The 20,775-nt window shown below is 47.1% G+C and overlaps 1 protein-coding gene across 2 annotated transcripts in view; it reads right to left on the bottom strand.

Moving 5' to 3' along the window:
- The window catches only part of EXOC4 (exocyst complex component 4), a 411,272-nt gene that overhangs the window by 8,205 nt on the left and 382,292 nt on the right, over positions 1–20,775 (bottom strand). Inside the window, exon 18 of one of the 2 annotated variants that reach the window (XM_071803542.1) lies at positions 11,494–11,722. The exons of the other annotated variant lie outside the window; for it this stretch is intronic. Within the exon in view, the coding sequence (XP_071659643.1) occupies positions 11,509–11,722 (214 nt within the window). The 3' untranslated portion in view covers positions 11,494–11,508. Of the gene's footprint in view, positions 1–11,493; positions 11,723–20,775 lie in introns of those variants that run through there. 2 annotated transcript variants of the gene reach the window in all.

Below are 20,775 nucleotides of genomic sequence, written 5' to 3'. Positions count from 1 at the left end.
AGAGGCTTTCTCATTTAGAAAAAAAATCCCTGGAAAGGCAATCAGGATGAGACAAGCTCCTCTGTGGGCTGTTAATACCGTTCTCCATTTAAATGCTAATGTTAACCTATAACCCAAGGCCTGCACTGAGAAAGTTTTTCAAAAGATGGCCAGGTGAATTCAAAATGAAATTCTGATTTCCCTGAGAATGACTCGATCTCTTATTAACAGAAGGACCTTCAGACAAACAGTGTGATGCTTCAGAATAAAGGATCTTACTTTAATTATTCCCTCATTATAAAGCTGGGTGCGTATTCTGCGGTAGCGCAGCCAGAAAGCAATTCACAAGGTAAGAGCTCAGACCTGGGTGCTGACGTACCCAAAGGGAACACAACAATTCCGTACCTTATCTCCCTCCCTTTTTGGGGAACAGGGGATCATTTTTATAGCATCCAAGAATCTTTTAGGGTGCCTAATTAGAAAGTAACAAAGGTTAAGTATGGAGCACTTACAGACTAAATCTAGACAAAAAGCAAAGGACAGAACAATGAGCATTTAAGTGAAGATGAAAATAAAGACCAAAGCTGCAGTTAGAAAGTGACTCGATTTTCACACATGCAGATCTTGGTGGAACTATTATATTTAAATACACAGCCAAGGGGCGTGAATGCAAATAGGAAGATATAGCAAAAGAAGAGGTGGCTTCAGTTCATGTAATACAGAATAAATGGCTTTTCGGGACTGGCTTGACCGAAAAGAGAAGCACATGGGGAGCTCCAGCACGCAGGATTTGGCAAAGCAAGTTCTGAAAACCTGAAACACCAAGCAAAGGAAAATGCACATAAACCAGCAATTACTGTAATTTCTCCACCTCATGAAGACTGCAATGATGTTTGCACACACGAGTCAGTGATCAGCATTTTAAAGCCAGAGTCTGCAAACAGCCCTAAAACACACCAGAGAATATCATCACCCTCAGGACACTATTCCACAGGGGAATGTGTGACCTGATCACCACTTCTGAAGATTTCTTTCTTGATTTTTAATTAACCTGGAGCAGCCCTGGGGATCAACCACAGTAATGCCCATTCTCTGCCTCCAGAAGAACCCAAAGTGCGTTGGGGGAATTCACGCAGGTTTAGGTGTCCATGTCAGAGATGTTATTGCTGTGCCAGTCAACCTCAGCTCCTCTTATAAACCATGCTGAGAGACGGACACCTCTCACATCTGACTATGGTGAGATTAACTGTAGCCAAGAAGCACCTATTTGTCTTCACGGATGGTAGAGGGAACCCAGAATGAGGGTAGATCAGCCAAAAATGTCAGCTTGCTGCTATGATCTACATCTTTTCTAGGTGCACCAGAGACCACCTCATTCATAGAATTATGGAATAGAATCACAGAATCATTTTGGTTGGAAGAGACCCTCAAGATGATCCAGCCCAACCATAACCCAACTCCAGCACTAACCCATGTCCCTAAGAACCTCGTCTACGCATCTTTTGGACCCCTCCAGGGATGGTGACTCCACCATTGCCCTGGGCAGCCTCTTCCAACCCTTTCTGTGAATCAGTTTTTCCCAATATCCAATCTGAACCTTCCCTGGCACAACTTGAGGCTGTTTTCCCTCATCCTAGAGATGAGAGGAGCATCTTTGAAGCCCAAAGGCCGATGTCTCATCACCACATGCAGCAACACACAGCGCAATTTGGGGCAGGAGGCACAGATACCTCTGAGCTGTGTTGTTACAGGAGAAGAGTGTCAAGAAAGTAAAAAGCACTTGAAAAGCTACAATGTGCAAACACCCAAGATGCGAAACGGTTTGTGAACAAAAATAAAACATGAGAGAAAGACATAAAAGTGAATTTATGGTGTAACGGTGCTACACACTCCCGTGGTACCTCTGCAAATCACAGCCCTTAATAAATAATCAGGGCTCTGATGTAAGGATAGCAGTAGCTTTATTACAGCTGGAAGAACTGAGATCAAAATTAAGTAATTTGTCCAAGGTAGGAATCAGTATCAGAGATGTGAAGCCTTCGCACATTGATCAGTAACATACCTGCTTTTGGGATCGCAACAGGAAAGCTGCCCGGTGGAAAAGGAGCTGGGGGTGTTGGCGCCAGCGGCTGAACATGAGCCAGTGTGTGCCCAGGTGGCCAAGAGGCCACAGCATCCTGGCTGGGACCAGCACTGGTGTGGCCAGCAGGCCCAGGGCAGTGACCGTCCCTGTGCTGGGACCTGGGGAGGCCAAACCGCCAATACTGGGGGCAGTTTTGGGACCCTCACGCCAAGAAAGGCCTTGAGGTGCTGGAGCGAGTGGAGAGAAGGGAACGGAGCTGGTGAGGGGCTGGAGCACAAGTGTGATGGGAGTGGCTGAGGGACCTGGGGGGTTCAGCTGGAGAACAGGAGCTGAGGGGAGACCTTCTGATCTCTGAACTGCCTGAAAGGAGCTTGGAGCCAGGGGGGGTCGGGCTCTGCTCCCCAGGAACAAGCGCCAGGAGCAGAGGAAACGGCCTCAAGTTGCACCAGGGGAGGTTGAGGTTGGATGTGGGAACAATTTCTTCCCCAAAGGGCTGTGGGGCATTGGAACAGGCTGCCCAGGGCAGTGCTGGAGTCACCATCCCTGGAGGGTTGGACAGACAGAGATGGGCTTCTCAGGGACATGGGGCAGTGCCAGGGTTGGGTTAACAGTTGGACTCGATGATCTTGAGGGTCTTTTCCAACCAAAACAATGATTCTATGATTCTTTGAACTCTGATCAGGTTATAGAGCCTGCCAAGAAAAATGGATGTATTCAAAAGGATAAATAGTACAGTCTTCTAATTAAAGAAAAACAAATTACAAAAACCAATTACTTTCCTTTTTAAAGCTTAAGCCACAGACAGCGTGCAAACCCTACAGACCAACCACCTCACCTACGCATTGGCCTCTATAGAGATTGAGCAGCTTTGTTTTAATGGCCAGTTTTGGAAAGAAGAAACAACAGCCAACCCCTTTGGGTGCTGTGTGCAGCTCTGTGTCACCAAAGCACTTGCTTTTCCCTCTACTGAGAACCTCTTTGTAAAACACAGATGAAAAATCACCTGTAAAACACGGAGCTTATTAACGAAGGAAAAGGCGAGGTATGTGTAGAACGTAACTGCTCTTCAAAAAGATCTCTCCTTTTCTCTCTCCTCCTTTTCATCCCGGTACCCGCTGAGCTCTACCTTATCAACTACTTTCTTATTAATATTTCCTTCTTATTTCCTTTTTCCTTCCTCTGTGCTTTGTCACTTGCGACTTGGCCAACGCGGAACACGTGGTGTTTGGGGATCTCGGTGCGTCAGGCGATGTCACCGTGGTGGAGGGGACACGTACACACGTCACTTAACAACCATTCCCCGAACAACAGCGATAGGCACTAATTACACGGCTTTTCAAAGGAAAAATAAATCCATTAAAGCCCATTAAATAATTTTTCAAAAACAATGTCTGAGACACTCCATGTAGCTCCATGCTGGCTGATATAATGAAGGGTGGAATTTCTCACTCTCTGAATGGAACTTTATAGAGTATTAAACAAGCACCCTCAGCACTTATCTAAATCTTTAATTAGTTCTATAATATACTGATGATATCAAGGCTAATTAAATTTATACAGATAAAGAGCAATGAAATTCTAACCAAGTGAGCTGGAAAGTACATATTAAATAGTAAATTTAATGGTTCAAGCAGATAAATGCAACTTTATAGAAAAAAATTAAATTCAATTTACATGTTGTATTAAAATTGATTTTGAGTGTGCAAACGATTGGAAAAAATCTTTTTAGTATATCAGTAAAAGTGCTAATCCGGCCCGCTTAAATATCAGTTATTAATGCCAACATTTGCAAATAAACCACACGCATTTGCATTTTTACTGCATATAGTAAAAAAGGAAAAAAAATTATCTATACCATATGCCAGTTTATAAAGAATATTAAGCAATTTTTCCTCTTGCCTTGTGCATAAATGAGAGGAAACCTGGAAATGAATGTGGCCCGAAAGAAGAGCGAGTCAGCAGTTCGATGCAAAGATTGCTCCAGTCAGCAAAAAATGATACAATTTGAGCTACCCTTTGGGATTTAACAGAGAAAACAGCCTTATTTAGGATCAAGTGGCTTGGAACGGGCTATGAAACCCCAGCGCTGTAATTGGGGAGATGCTCAGTGGTGCAAGTTTGGTGATTTTTAATAAAACCGGGAATATTTGGCAGCTACTGATGGGTGAAGGACGTATCTGATGGGATCTGCTTGGTTGCGACATGCGAACTATGGTAGGAACCTACAAGGCCCATCAAGTCCAAGTCTGCCTGTTGTAGGTTGTGGTCGGCCCTTGATGCTTCAAAGAAGCTTTGAAACACTTGCTGGATTCAGACAAACGGCCCCAAATTGTTGACAACTCCAGTTGATGTTTTCTTCGGGTTACCTTTGTTTGTTTGGCTTGAATGTTGCAGTGGCTTCAGAAATTAGGGAATTGAGACTTTTTGTGGACATGCTGACACCAAATTTGGTTTGCTGTCATGTTTTTTTTTTTGCTGTTTCTCATGGAAAAGCCTTTTACTGGATTCACTTGCCTTGTGGCACTATCGCTCTGAGCAACCTGAGCTGGAGAAGATGTCCCTGCTCATGGCAGGGGTTGGACTGGATGAGTTTTGAAGGTCCCTTCCAACCCAAACTATCTAGTGATTCTGTTTCTTCTGATAACACCATTAGTGTCATTACCTTGTGCTAATCTAGAAATCTCCGAGGATGGTGAAACAACCTACAGACCCTGGAGTGCTCAGGATTACGCGTAGACCTCTCCAAACCAGGAGGAAACCAGCAAACCCTACGCACTGGCTCATTGTCATCAGTTACCACCACCACCAAGACCATGATCTCCTACCAAGGAATGGAGAAGAAATGGGGTGAAGTCAATTCATCCTGCGCTACAATAGTTATATTGGGTTGAAGTGCCTCGTGGAGGTTGTTTATTATTAAAAAAAATAGGCATACAGGATGGATTCAATGCCAAATTTTCAGATGGCCGTAAGTACGGACATCAACGTGGAACTGGGGGTCTCTTGGATTAAGGAGTTAATGCTTAAGAGCTTCAACGCTTCTCCCCATGTGTTCCGTGTTGGCCACTGGCCAGGTTAACGTTTCATCACACCTAATATGCCAGTTCTCAATACTTCTCCTGATGCATAGAACCCTTCAGGTCTGTAGGCACTTATGGCCATCTACGACCCATTTGCTCTCACAGCAATATTTTAGGTTGAAATTGCTTTTCCCTCTCTAATGTATTAATATTTAGGGCAAAAGACGTATTTAGAGAGGGAAGCCATTGCCTCTCTAAGGTAGTGTTGTAGTAGACAAAGCAAGATGCCCACTTCTAATTGCTTCTTTTAAAAAATACAGCTCCTGAAAGAACATTCATCTAAAGCCAGAGCAAGTCCTGACTGCTGTGTGCAGCACAACTGTGGCCTCTTCTGGTCATTCTTGGTGAAATTTGATACAATCGCAGAATGGTTTGGGTTGGAAGGGACCTTAAAGATCATCTATTTCTACCTCTCTGCCATGGGCAGGGGCATCTTCCACTAGACCTGGTTTCTCAGAGCCCCGTCCAGCCTGGCCTTGAAATTTTAGCTCCAATGATCTCATCTTTTCAAGCTAACAGATCTATGCTACAATAATTTTTGCCAGGCAGCACAAACCCTTAGCATTTGTAATAACAACGTTACCAAGGCAGGATAAGACCCACAGCCATAGATGTGGTTTCTATCTCCATTCTCCACTGCAGGTAAAAACCAGGATGCTTGTCCTATGGATGGAGCATCTTGGAGACACATCCCTTTGCTCACTGCTCCTTGGAAACAAAGTTGGTCCCTATAGAGTGAGAAGAGAATCCCAGCGTTGCTTCTGAACTGCAGAGTAGTTGATGGCCATCAAAAGCAGGGAAATCGCTCTGAACCACTATTTTTATCTCATTCCAAAAATGCATCCATTAACTGTACAAAACCTCCGGACTACCAACAAGAACTCTGCTGTTAGAACTGAACTGATAGGTCTTTTTAATTAATTTATTAAACTTCTACAACTGTTAAACTACAACTGCCTGAGAGGAGCTTGGAGCAAGGGGAGGTTGGTCTCTTCTCCCAAGTAACAAGTGATGGGATGAGAGGAAATGGCCTCAAGTTGCACCAGGGGAGGTTGAGGTTGGATCTGGGGAACAATTTCTTCCCCAAAGGGCTGTGGGGCATTGGAACAGGCTGCCCAGGGCAGTGCTGGAGTCACCATCCCTGGAGGGTTGGACAGATGGAGATGAGGTTCTCAGGGACATGGGGCAGTGACAGTGTTGGGTTAATGGCTGGACTTGATCATCCTAAAGTCCTTTTCCAACCAAAATGATCCTATGATTCCCTTTTCTACATCTCAATGCACTTTAGAGACACCATGTATGGAACTCTCCCTTTTTCCTCAACAGACTGCTTTGCAGTTGAGAAAATGAATGTTCTTTGAGCTTACGGGGTCAGGGTGAAGTCCTTTGTGTGTGCAACGGGATGGCTACAACCCAGTAACAACCATCTCCACGCTGACGCTCACCGAGTCATCTCCCCAGGTCAACTTGCCCACTGGTGCCCACCTGTCCCCCCTCCAGGGACAAAAAGGACATTTTCCTGATGATCCTCAGAATCTGCACATTTGAATGCCACAAGGGAAGGAAGGACGAATTTCACACAGCGCATCAAACAGTTAACGGATGGCGAAAAATTACAATCGTTTTCCAAACTGCGTTGGGCTTAAGAAAACAACCTGGAATACGAATGCACTGAATCTTATTAAAAAAGACATATTTTACATATTGCTGCTCCATAATACAAGCTGTTCTTCATGAAAGCATAAAACTTGCTACTATTTGTGCCTCTTCTTCCCTTTGTTTTTGCACACATGACAATGTGGAATACGTATCTGATATACGGCTTCTGGATGCACTTGAGAGGCTGACTTCGGCTTTAGATGTTAATGTACTTAGGTGATGCGAGACATCATCTGAATTTTATATCCCTTCTATATTATTTGATCTCAGATCTGGAATACAAATTGGCAAGTACAAGGCAAGCTTTACAGCCTTCAATAAAATCCCAGCAAGAGATTACACGCTGCAGACCATTTCCCGAAAGCGATACAGAATTGTATACGTTGACATCATATGTGTATATTCAAACACAGTGGTCTGGATGTAATTATTTTAATATCTTCTTAAAATACAAGAGTCCAGGCTTCTGGTCTTTACCTGAGCATATGGATTTCTCTTGGCTATGAAGCCCAGGTTCATTACGGGACAGATTTAATTGCTACATCAGAGTTTGTGTGTTGATATTCCACATCTGATGCGCGAAAGTTCAGGGACGCCAATCAGGCACGGTGCAGATGCCACTCCGCAAAATGTTCTCAGACAGTCTCCATCTGTCAGATATGGTAATACTGGCGCTCCATCAATAATTCACCTCCTTAACTCCGTGCTGCCTGCATTTGAGTCAGAATTTTTAATGTCAGCCTCACCAGAGGATCCACCTCGGATGGACAGGAATTACCTGATCTGCATTCCCCATTCCCACTGTGTGGTTTTGTGCCCTGGAGCCGGTTGCCTTCTGCAGCTGAAGAATCATCTCTCAGTTTACTATGTTTTTTTTAGTGATTTAGCTGTAAAGATCACGGCTTCTCTTTTGGGGCAGCGTTTTCATCGCATTCAAGGATGGAAGTCAGGGTAGTTGTGACAATTGTATTCAATGCAGATGGTCCCTGACTCTTCTGGAAAAGCTCATGGTGAAAAACACTGGGGTGGCTGAATATCCAAACCAGGATGCTGCTGCATGCGCTTGAGGAGGGAAGAAAGTGGGGTGGAAAAAAGAAGACGATGTGGAGCTGCCCCTCCATGGCCATAGGTCAGAAAATGGGGGATGGCAACTTGCCCGAAAGGCAACTGGCTCCATGGAGCATGAATGAATTTGATTATATCCAAGAGACAGGAGATCATAGAATCAGGGAATCACAAAATAGTTTGGGTTGAAGGGACATCCAAAGGTCACTCAGTTCCCCCCGCTGCCATGAGCAGGGACATCTTCACCAGCTCAGGTTGCTCAGAGCCCCGTCCAGCGTGGCCTGGGATGTCTCCAGGGATGGTTCAGCCACCACCTCTCTGGCCAACCTGGGCCAGGCTCTCACCACCCTCAGGGCCAACAATTTCTTCCTCATGTTCACCCTGAATCTCCTCTCTTTCAGCTTAAGGACATTAAGGGACATTATAGAAATTGGCCAGCTCTTCGGTACTGTTCCTTGGCTATACCTGCCCTGGACCATACTGTCCAGGTCTCTTGCTCTGCCCTAACACTATGTCATGGGTTGACCCTGTTGGTCCTCTCGAGTGTCATATTTTTGTCCTTCACTCATTTTCCCTCCTATATTGTAGCAGGAACTGGCCCCAGGCCATTGCTACCCCCTGCTCCTCTCTCCTGTTCTCAGCTGTGATCTTGAAAGCCCCATTCCCAGAACCAGGTCCTCACCTGTCCCCCTTGTCCTTGCACTGATATTTTACACCCTACCAGCCGTACCCTAATTGCTCCTACACCTTCCAAGCGAAACATTTCTGCTTCCCGGACGCCATTGAATCAGCAGGTTGAAATCCTCCACTCCCCAGCTCAATCTAATTAAAAGCGAGACCTCTGCGAGAGATATGACGTTAGCGCATAGAAAAGTGATGAGCAACGACTCTTAAAATCGTATCGCGCAGCACCGGTATCTGTTATTTCCTCGCAGATCACTGGGTATGAAGCACTGCGGTTCCTAATGAGATCTGACTGACAGGGTAAACCAATCTGCTACTTAAGGACTTGCATGTGTCTTCCTATCTGTGGGGCTCGTGCTAGAAAGATGCAGCCTACTGTGAAAAAGGCAGGACATTTTTCTAATTGCTTCCATTTGCAGGCTGGAGCGAGGCAATAGAGATGCACTTCAAGCTGACAATCTGATATTTACCTTTATTTCAGCTGCACACAAATGCCTGGGATGGTTGTTCTTCACACACTGATGGTTCTCCCTTTCTTTGCCTTTATTTTGTTTTGTGTGTCATGCCAACTCCTCTTCTTAAAAAATCTGTCCTTCCTCTAACAGCTCTGTTTGCCAAGCATTTAAGGCGAAGCTCCCAGCAGGGTCCCGCACCTTCAGCACACAAAGTGAGTGCAGGCAGAGCCCACCTTTAATCACGGGAGCAGAAAGCAATTTCTAGATCAAACAGTAGCTCCAAGCAGGTGTTGTGAGAGCAAAGACACGGACTTCACATCCCTGTACACTCACAGGGGGACCTGTTCCTGTGGGGTGACTCTGGGTGTTTATTCAGGCTCAAACGAGAGTCCAGGGTTAAATTTTGGTCTTGTTTGAACAGCGTCGATCAAAGCAGCCCAAGACTTGACAACTGAGACATTTCAAACCAGAACTAACTCAACGATGTTATTTCACAGAATCCCAGAATGTCAGGGGTTGGAAGGGACCTGAAAAGCTCATCCAGTGCAATCCCCCCATGGAGCAGGAACACCCAGCTGAGGTTCCACAGGAAGGGGTCCAGGCGGGTTTGAATGTCTGCAGAGAAGGAGACTCCACAACCTCCCTGGGCAGCCTGGGCCAGGCTCTGACACCCTTACCATGAAGAAGTTTCTTCTCAAATTTAAGTGGAACCTCTTGTGTTTTGGTTTGAACCCATTACCCCTTGTCCTACCATTGGTTGTCACCCAGAAGAGCCTGGCTCCATCCTCCTGACACTCACCCTTTCTATATCTGTAACCATGAATGAGGTCACCCCTCAGTCTCCTCTTCTCCAGCTCCAGAGCCCCAGCTCCCTCAGCCTTTCCTCACACGGGAGATGCTCCACTCCCTTCAGCATCTTTGTTGCCCTGCGCTGGACTCTCTCCAGCAGTTCCCTGTCCTTCTGGAGCTGAGGGGCCACAACTGGACACAATATTCCAGGTGTGGTCTCCCCAGGGCAGAGCAGAGGGGCAGGAGAACCTCTCTGACCTACTGACCACCCCCTTCTAACCCACCCCAGGTACCATTGGCCTTCCTGGCCACAAGGGCCCAGTGCTGGCTCATGGTCACCCTGCTGTCCCCAGGACCCCCAGCTCCCTTTCCCCTACACTGCTATAATAGGTCATTCCCCAACTTATACTGGAACCTGGGGTTGTTCCTACCCAGATGTAAGACTCCACACTTATTTGACCCTTTAGGAACTATAAGACGTATCCCTTCAGAAACTAAAAGATGTAGCCCTTCAGAATCTACAGGATTTGCTTGTTATATCCCCACCTGGTTGGAGAATTAAAGAGTGTTTAAAAGGCCTTTCTGCTCCTATCACTTCCACCTCACCTTGGCAGGGCTTCCCCATAACACCAGCCAGCTCTAATGGCTCACAGGTGAGAATGGGAGATGTTGCTCCAAAGAGAGCAGATGATCCACTGAAGCCCATACCTTGTGCTGGTAGGTACCACTCTTCGCTACTGTAGAGGAAAAGATAAAACCAACCAACCAACAAACTTAAACTAAAAGCAAATGCAACTGTGTTCCACCTTCTCCTTCCTTGCTTCACCCTGGGCAGTGATCACTTGCAAAACAGCAACGATCACAAAAAACTATTAAGAGACTGAATTGCAATTTAAATACGTCAAGAAATCCAGCTAGAGATGTTATTCCACATCCATGGGTACAAAGCTGTGTTCATGGCCTCCCACAAAGCTCAACAGAACCTTGGAGACTCCTCGAGTAAGATGGTTACTACCAACCGTTCATCCTCCAGGCTTGCATGGCCACCCTGCCTTCAACTCCAGCCGCTGTTTCTCCAACCAGTGCCATGTAGGTCTCTCCTATTTTAACCCACTAAGCCATGCCCAGCACTGCTCAGCACCATAAATACAGCACCTGTTTCAGGAGGGATGCTGTAAAATGCATGTTTTCACTCCACCTTTCATGGCTCTGCTCAGATCACCCATCACCCTCCTGCCTCACTGTCCCAGTGCGGTCACAGCCACAGCCCAGTGCCTCAGAGTCACAGAATCGTTTTGGTTGGAGAAGACCCTCAAGATCATTGAGTCCAACTGTCAGCCCAACACCGTCACTGCCCCATGTCCCTGAGAACCTCATCTCCATCTGTCCCACCCTCCAGGGATGGTGACTCCAGCACTGCCCTGGGCAGCCTGTTCCAATGCCCCACAGCCCTTTGGGGAAGAAATTGTGCCCCAGATCCAATCTCAACCTCCCCTGGTGCAACCTGAGGCCGTTTCCTCTCGTATGATGCTTGATATGATTTCCGTACCTGAGGCTGTGGAAGTGCAGGGGACCAAGTGAACTCAGGAGGAGAAGGTCCTTGGGCTTGAGTCAGAAAAGAGTGTTGCTAAAATGGTCCTATAGCATTTTTAAAGCAAGGAAACAAATAAAGCTGCTCTCCAGGCATGCAAAAATCTGCCAGGCCTCTTCCTGGCTAAAGCCAGTGGTGTAGCACAAGTGTTTGATGCCTTATGTGGACCTGGAAATGAGCTTTTACATTCATCTTCATATTTTTGTGGGATAAGAAAGACTGTATTAACCTGGGCAGTTTCTGGACACGCTGCTGGGGCTGCAGTTTTGGTCTCCTGGTCCAGACTGAGACCTGGCGTTGGAACAGGCTGCCCAGGGCAGAGGTGGAGTCTCCAACCCTGGAGGGGTTTAAAAGACACATAGATGAGGTTCTTAGGGAGATGGTCTTTAGGGAGTGCTGGGCTAACAGTTGGACTTGATGATCTTGAGGGTCTTCTGGATCTAAAACGATTCTATGATTCTAAGATGATGGTGAATAGCAGGACTTGCTCTCATAGAATATGCTTTCAAAACCTGGTCTGCAAATAAATCGAACACCCACTCTATGTACTGCAGACCTGAACAAACAAAACAATCCAACTCCAGCTGGACAGGCTAAGTTTCCTAAACTTACACCTTATACTAAAGCAACTGCAGTTCTACAAGTACCTGGTCAGTGGTTTAAGTATCGACACGGAGGCCAAAGTCACTAAAGGCAGAAATTAAGAAGAAAAACTTCTAACAAGAAAAAAATCCCTTCCCTTTAATTACCATTAGCAATGCAGCATGACAGAGAGAGATAAACACACATGCACCTCCACAAATAAGGAGCTTGGGAACACAAAGTAATTACTTTGATTTTTTTTTACCCACCGACATTCAAAACTTATTAGTCTCAAGAAAGCACCTATCAGCAAAAAACTGTCACCTCAGGCATAAATGAGGAATTTGTTTGTAATTCCTTTCCAGGAGGATATATCCCGATGTTAATGCAGAGTAGGAATGTGCTCTGGCCAAGTCTAACAGCCAAAAACACTTCTTAAAAATGTTTATTCACATCTTCCTGAGCTTGTGTCCCTGGAAGTGCGAACGCTGGTTTCTGCTGGCGAAGTTCACCTCCATCGATTGTTTCACTAACACTTCAAGAACCAAGCAAAGAAAGTCAATGAAGCCTTTCGGTTTTTCAGTCCATTTCCAGTTTAGGAAAATTGAATTAATCTCTTTACTCGGAGCAACTCAAGGCATCCACATTCAGGCAACGAAAATCATTACAGAGGCCACTAAAACCTATATCTTTAAAGGTTACAGTGCGAAGATTAAAAGCGCCTCCGGGAAAAAGTGAAATGGCCGATCAAAATAAACCCGTTGAGTCAACAGTGGAAAGTGCGGGCAGGACCAGCGCCTTCCAGTACCGGCTGGTATTTTAAGATGCTTTCTCTGCCATACGGAGCGGTACTGGGGAAGATTTCACACATCGCAGCGCGTTCGGACATTAGGGATGGAGGAATTACGGAATTAATTCAGCCCCATAATCCAGTTAATACTGGATCAGAGGTTCTTCTGCCCCTCTGCTCTGCCCTGGGGAGACCACACCTGGAATATTGTGTCCAGTTGTGGCCCCTCAGTTCCAGAAGGACAGGGAACTGCTGGAGAGAGTCCAGCGCAGGGCAACAAAGATGCTGAAGGGAGTGGAGCATCTCCCGTGTGAGGAAAGGCTGAGGGAGCTGGGGCTCTGGAGCTGGAGGAGAGGAGACTGAGGGGGGACTCATTCATGTTTACAGATATATAAAGGGTGAGTGTCAGGAGGATGGAGCCAGGCTCTTCTCAGTGACAATCAGTGACAGGACAAGGGGTAATGGGTTCAAACTGGAACACAGGAGATTCCACTTAAATTTGAGGAGAAACTTCCTCTCAGTGAGGGTGTCAGAGCCTGGCCCAGGCTGCCCAGGGAGGGTGTGGAGTCTCCTTCTCTGCAGACATTCAAACCCGCCTGGACACCTTCCTGTGGAACCTCAGCTGGGTGTTCCTGCTCCATGGGGGGATTGCACTGGATGAGCTTTCCAGGGCCCTTCCAACCCCTGACATTCTGGGATTCTGCGCTACTGGGTGTAAAAACCTATCAAGGGTGCTTACAGATTGATCTGCCTGCCCATAAAATCACCCCAGACAGTCCGGGATGTGCTCACCTTGCCTAGAGACAGACATTTGCCATGGATAATCCCATCTTCGCTCCCCAACCCACGCGAAAAAGCGACACCTCATTTCAAAGAAAATTCAAAGCAATTCAGAAAATCGCATTCTAACCATGCTCACTTCTTGCTACTTGCTGTAAAGGGAACCAAGGGCAACCAGCTGCGATGGAGACGTGACTGCGGCGGACCCGTAGTTATAGAGCAAGTGTTCATCAGATCAACGGGTCAACGCGTGTATCTGAAAGTTAAACTCAGGCTTAAATGCTTTGTTGGGCTTGAGCGCGTGTTCTTGGAGCTGCCACGGACCGTGTGTTTGCAAAATGCCTGGTGTGTGTTTTAATTACAAATCCCCTCCTTGAGGAATTCATAATCCATGCAGCCACCGAAGGAAGGGGAGGGATGTGCTGCCATCACCCACTGCTTCAGCCACTTTCTTCCCATCTTCATGTGCTCAAGTGCTCTCATTACACGAAAATTACTTAAGGACAAACATGAGAAATGTCACCCCTCTAGAGTCAGGCTCTTTGCTTCCAAACATCTGGTATATCACCGTCAGGGCATTTTGGATGGTTTTATCCTAATGTGGAGAATCAGCAGTAGGCAAAGCATTTCCCAGACACATGCAACCACTTACAAAATCTGCTGCTCAGCAAAACTGAGAACAAAACTTGCCCATTCTTAGGCTGGAGTGAGGCCAAATGGCCCAAAGATGGTGCGGGAAGAGCGGCGATTTCTGCTCCTCTGCCTCGAGCAATCCCCTTCTTCACCCTTGGTGTCTTATCCTAATTTAAGATAAAGTTCCATTTTCAGGAACATTATCATTTCAGAGCCTTTCCAGCTCATTTCCCTGTTTGTTCCCTCTCCTTGGGTTGTGCCAGCACAGCTGTTTGCAAGGCCCGCTGTGAACCAGACCGGGGAGCTGATCCTGCCAAAAGGAAAGGGAAAAAACGGTGCCAAAAACCAAAACGTAGCCTTTTCCCCAAAAAACTGGATCGTTTCCCTGCTCTAATTTACTGTGTCGCATCAGGGCCTGCTGTGCAAAGGACGAGAGGAGGAAGGTGGTGTTTGCGGAGGTGTCGGCATCGTGGGGTGCATGCAAACACAACCAGACATTCTCTTTTGTTGTGTACTTGACTGCATGTTTTGCATAGCAAATAAAACACATTTTGGGGTTAGTTTTGCAGAGGAGGCGGGTAAAGGATCAAGCGCTGTCCTGGGGAGTATTTCAGACCTGCACAAAGTAGGGGCGTTGGGATCTACTCACATCCAATGTCCGTCAGGATGCTCAAAGATGGGAGAAACAAAACCCTTCCAGCAGCTGATGTAACTGATCCACTTTGGGTGTATTGACCCTGCAGAAGGGGACAGGGCGGAAAGGACCCAGGTAACAGAAGAGTGGCCACAGCACAACTCCAATACAGATTATTCTGGGAATACATTTACCATCTATAATCACTGACAGTGAACTGAAAGGAATTTAAAGCCATCAGACTACAGCCAGAAGGTGCATTAAGACCCCATCTCCAAATGTGCCAGGACGCATCAGGATGCACATAGAAGCCTGTTCTTGCCGCAAAGAAGAAATAACTGGAGGGGATCGCAGAATCACAGGATGGTTGGGGTTGAAGGGACCTCTGGAGATCATCCAGTCCAACCCACCTGCTAACGCAGGGTCACCAGAGCAGATCACACAGGAAGGTGTCCAGGTGGGTTTGAATGTCTCAGAGAAGGAGACTCCACAGCCTCTCTGGGCAGCCTGGGCCAGGCTCTGGCACCTCAAAGGAAAGAAGTTTCTCCTCATGTTCAGATGGAGCCTCCTGTGCTTCAGTCTGTGCCCGTTGCCCCTCATCCTGTCCTTGGGCACCACTGAACAGAGTCTGGTCCATCCTCTGACACCCACCCTGGAGATATTTATAACCATTGATGAGATCCCCTCTCAGCTTCTCTTCTCCAGCTCAACAGCCCCAGCTCTCTCAGTCTCTCCTCATCAGAAAGATGCTCCAGACCCCTCATCAACTTCATATCCCACTGCTGGACTCCTCCAGTAATTCCTTGTCCTTCTTAAACTGGGGAGCCCAGAACTGGACACCGAACTCCAGATGTGGCCTCCCCAGGGTAGAGCAGAGGGGGAGGAACAACCTCCCTGACCTGCTGGTCACACTTTTCCTAAAGCACCCCAGAGACCATTGGCCTCTTGGCCACAAGGGCACATCGGTGACTCGTGGTCATTTGGCCCTTTAAAGGCAACCACAAGGCTGATGTGGTCTCGGGTGAAAATGAGTTTGACACCGCTGACTTAGGAGATGCAAAAGCAGGTGGAGCAGACTATGATAAAGGACACTGCAGGTAAAACTGGGTTTGAACTGGGGTTGCAAGTGTAGCAGATCTTTCTGTTGTTGGACACACTCTTAGTCCTGCTGTTTCAAAGTTTCCTTGTCTGAAAGCCTCAGCTTTCTGCCCCTGTGTTAGGAGCAGACTGTAGTGGGGGCTGACCTTCCCAGAAACATTAATCACAGAATAACTGGATAATATGTGAACCCAGACATGAGGGATGTGAGCACAAGAGAAAAAATCAAACAGCCAAGTTCTCACTGCGGTCCAGGAGCAGCTGGTGACTGCTGGGTCCCTGTTGACCTCACTCATTACCCCTCCTGCAGGTCAGGTGTGAGGATTTTGGTTTCCACGTTCCCACTTCCATGGTGAAATAGCTGTGAGAGTCTCCCAGATGTTGGGTCGCTATTGACGGCTGTCAGGATTGAAGGTGGCATTTCAACACATACGAAATGTTTTTTTCTCCGCATGGCAGGGACAGCAGATGGCTGTCAAATATAGATCCTACAGTGTCTCGTCAGGGCTAGACAACCCTACAGATTGAACCATGGGTTTTTTTCAGTATCCTGATGTAGACAAGCTGGTCACTGAGCCGCCCCCTCTCGTCTCTATGTTCAAGGGAAAAACTCTTCCTTGTTGTTCATGAAATCTGTAAATGTGTTAGTGTACAGGAATTTCTCTCCCCTCACTTTATAGCTCGAGATTCTGAGTGCTATGGAAGGTACAAATCACCAATACTTTGCAGCACGGATGCTGGGCAGACCCTTCCCTACAGAGGAGCCAGAAGCAGAACAGGCTCTAGAATAAAAGCCTCTCTTTGCTGACAGCGTGGGAAAGACGCGTTATCTCCACCACGACGCTGGACTCATGTTGTGTATCTGTGGAGCATGCCCTCATTTTGTTTTTGCTGCTTTTAATTAACAAAGTCGCTTTAGTTTTCAATTAAGGCCTTGGTTACAACAAAATCCGTATTTTCTTTTCCTTTCTTTTCTCCCCCCTGTAGTTTCCACTGAGCTTTGATCTCAGTGCAGGTTTAATTAGCTGTAATTAGTGGTTTCACTGCATTAAACAAAAATCTCAACGACAGAGGATTAAAAACGCCCCTCTGGTTTGATGATCCCCCCCATCCCCTTCTCCTTTTGCTTCCCCCATGTGCTTCAGGGGTCCCCAGATGGTCCTTCACCAGACGGGTGCTGCTGGGTGATGCCCCGTGCATCCCAAACAGCCACCCTGTTACGGACTCATTAAAATTACATGGGAACAAATCACCCATCCATGTAGTTTAATTTCCAGTTGAATTTGCAGTTGCTATGAATTCTGGTAGGGCACCCATTTCTGTCTTCACAGCATTTCACAACAGCTCAGAGAAGAGTTGAGAGAAGGGGAAGGGGCTGGAGCACAAGTGCGATGGGAGCGGCTGAGGGAGCTGGGGGGTGAATGCAGTTTTAGCACTATATAAACGTAACTACTCCTACATTTATACAGCCCTGAAATGAATTATCTCCGGCCCTTTGAAGGCAACCGCGAGGCTGATGTGGCCCCCCAGTGAAGAGGAGTTTGACAGCCCTGTTCTCAGTGCTGTGCATGAGTTACAGCGCCTGGTACCCAAGTTGCCTACTCAACTGATGTGGGTTTTACTTAAACTGAATAATGTTAAATGCCCCAAGTTTTCTCCTGGCTTGAGCGCAGCCCCAAGAGATAACACCTGAGACACCCTTTCCATCCAGTTCTGAACCACAAATGAAGACAGGAGCATTGCAGAGGCAGCAGAGCGCTTTGCCACTGAAGGAGGGAGATCGAGGTGAGGATCCATTGGATCTGGGGCTCAACATGCACAAGTCAAGCACCAAGAGCAGCACCATTGACCAGCTCCGTCCTCAGGCATCCTGAGCACCCAGGCACCAAACACAACCTGCTGGTTCTCTATCTCTCAAGAAAGGCATCGGAAAGAGAAATAACATTTGGTAATGAAAAGGATTTATTTCAGAGCGCTGGGCTGTCTGAGGAATTCCTAACGCATGTTGTCTCCCCCTTCCCTCCGCAGCACCCAGTAGATGGCAGCAAGTTATTGCTTATTCGTCCTGCCTGGGCAAGCCGTGTGCGGTAGGTGAGAGGCACAAATCTCTCCTGCTCCTTTATAATCAAACAACAAAACCCTCCGCTTGCCAGTCGTAGCAGGAGGGGACCCCTGAATGCCGAGCACCCGAACCAGAACTGTGCTCTGAAATCAAACACCCTCTGAAATCCCACCGCTGCGGTTCGGGCACTGGTCCCAGTGGTGTTTTCCAGTTCTCCCCATGCAAGAATCAGAGCTGGATGGGACAACCCTGTCGTCTCCATGGATGTTTGCGCTGAAAGTCACGGGTCTGTTCACACAGGAAAACTGTAGTGCAAGGGCATTTCTGTTCTAGTCACTGACTGAGCTACTGCTAAACCCAGAGGCTCTAAATCCACTTTGCTGCTGTGATTCACTCAAGCTTACAAGCACAACCGGAGTGTTTATGTGGTGCTGAGGCAGATCCGCTGCTTCCCAAACCCACGCGAGACCCTTCCCATCTCACCGTGTGGCTCCACACAGACACAGAATCGTAGAATCACAGGATGGTTTGGGTTGGAAGGACCTTAAAGCTCATCCAGTGCCACCCCTGCCATGAGCAGGGACATCTTCACCAGCTCAGGTTGCTCAGAGCCCCGTCCAGCCTGGCCTGGGATGTCTCCAGGGATGGTTCAGCCACCACCTCTCTGGCCAACCTGGGCCAGGCTCTCACCACCCTCAGGGCAACAATTTCTTCCTCATGTCCAGCCTGAATCTCCCTCCTTTAGTTTAAAACCATCACCCCTTGTCCTATCGCAACAGGCCCTGCTCAAAAGTCTGTCCCCATCTTTCTTATGGGCTCCTTTTAAGTGCAGAAAGGCCATAATAAGGTCTCCCTGGGGCTTCTCTTCTCCAGCTGGACACCCCAGCTCTCCCAGCCTGTCCTCCCAGCAGAGCTGTTCCAGCCTCAGATCATTTAATCCCACAATGGTCCTGCAGCTCCTCACTGGAATGGCAGCAGCATGGAAACCTCCGATCTAACTCACAGGCCTACAGACACCTCTGGTTCTCTATGCTGGAAACCCTTTAAGGGAGGAAGGACACTTTCAGATGAGCAGCACCACTTAAAAACCTTTAACTTAGAGGTCAAAATGACATTGTGCTGTATGAAATGCTCACATTTCATCACTGGTCTCTACCTGCCCCTTGCAACCACCTCAATTAACTTTCAAAAATGGGGCAATTTTATCACTGCTGTGTGTCTGAGAAAAGAGGTTGGTTTTTTTCAATGAAAAATGAACATTTAAGAGTCGAACGATATTTTATTGAAGCATAAGTCTGTAGCAGAAACCTAACTCTGCCTGTGATTAGACCTCTGTATAAAGATGCCAGTGGGATTTTGGGTGAGGATGGAGAGGGAGCAGGAAAGGGGGCAGAAGGGAAAAGATCGGGAATCCAAATTTGAAGCTGAATTGTGTCCTCCAACAGCATAAAACCAATTCAGGGTTGGAAACTTCCAAAATTTGGATGTATTTAGAACCTACGCTCGGGCCCAGACTTTGCAGAGTGTGCATAGGTGTTACACATAAGAAGAAAACACTGCTTCTTCTTTAACATAGCAGTGGCTGACTGCATTTCTGCTGGCCTAGATACCGAACACACATTTAAGGGAAAAACCTATTAATATTTGCAGGAAATGTAGGAAATGCTACAAATCCTTTTGTGACACCTCAGCAGTCAGAACCGGCCTATTTTCCCCTTTCTCCTGGCGGAGGAGAAACTCCTTGCTCGAGCTCCATCTCCACTGGAAAACGCGCTCTGTCTCTGCTGCGTGATGCTCTGCGGAGAATTTCCCAACCTCGCTCTACCTTGAACTGAGAATCTCCAAGCAAAACTCATTCGAAAGACATTTTCCCCCTGCTGTAGTGCTGCTCCCAAAGCAGCAAATCCTGCAGGTTACAGATCTTTGGAAAAAGAACCAGGGAGTGTTACATGGGTTAAGGTTTTTTGCTGTGAATCCTCTATATGATTTTGGCTTCAGAGGAGAAATATCTTCCCTCTCCAGCTTCCCTGGTTGGGTCTTCTGCTGCCGAAGAGAAGAACGGGGATGCCCAGCGCTCTTTGAGGCCCACAGAAAGCCTTGAAGAATATACCAAAAGTGAGAAATAAACCCAAAACCGAACGCACAATCAAAAGCACGACAGCCAGGAAAATGCTGAAAGACCTTTCTCAAATAGCCCGGTCTTTCCTATCAACTTGAGCGCATCAAACTTGAAATGCGTTTGCTTTCAGAAAGGGACCACCCAGGACCTGTTCCATAATTAAAACGGAACGTGCAAGGAGTGATGCGCCGATCGTTAATTACGGCTGATTGCCTCTTGAACCCTGAGTCTCAGACTTTCACAAAGAAATTGGGAGGATGAGGGAGCAATGGGGCAGCAAACTGATTGTCCATGGGAAGCATGAACCAGTTGCCTTCAGATGAGGCTGAGCTCAAACCTGGAGGGCACAGACCTCTCTAAAAGCCTGAGAAAAGCTATTTTTCTATGTGTGGGGAAAAAAACCACCCCCAAAACCACCCAAAAAACACCACGTATTTTGGTTTTCCCTGTTCAAACCGCTTCTAATCAAGTTCCTTAAAGAAATCAAGGTAAACATCGAATTATTTTCACAAGGGTAAATACCTACAAAGACCAGAGATGGGGCAGAGTCCATGCTGGGTTGGACCCACTTCAGAAATATTTTCTCCCACTAGGATCACCCAGGTCCCTGGATAAGCGAGGCAGGGTGGGAATTATCCCCAGTTACTGGGGGTGCAGCGGGGAAGGAAGAGAACCAGTATTTCTCCATCAGC

This window comes from Patagioenas fasciata, chromosome 1 (genome assembly GCF_037038585.1).
Source record: "Patagioenas fasciata isolate bPatFas1 chromosome 1, bPatFas1.hap1, whole genome shotgun sequence".
In the NCBI taxonomy this organism is placed as follows: domain Eukaryota; kingdom Metazoa; phylum Chordata; class Aves; order Columbiformes; family Columbidae; genus Patagioenas; species Patagioenas fasciata.
Note: the sequence above shows the minus strand (reverse complement) of the source record. Positions and strands in the feature narration are given on the sequence as shown.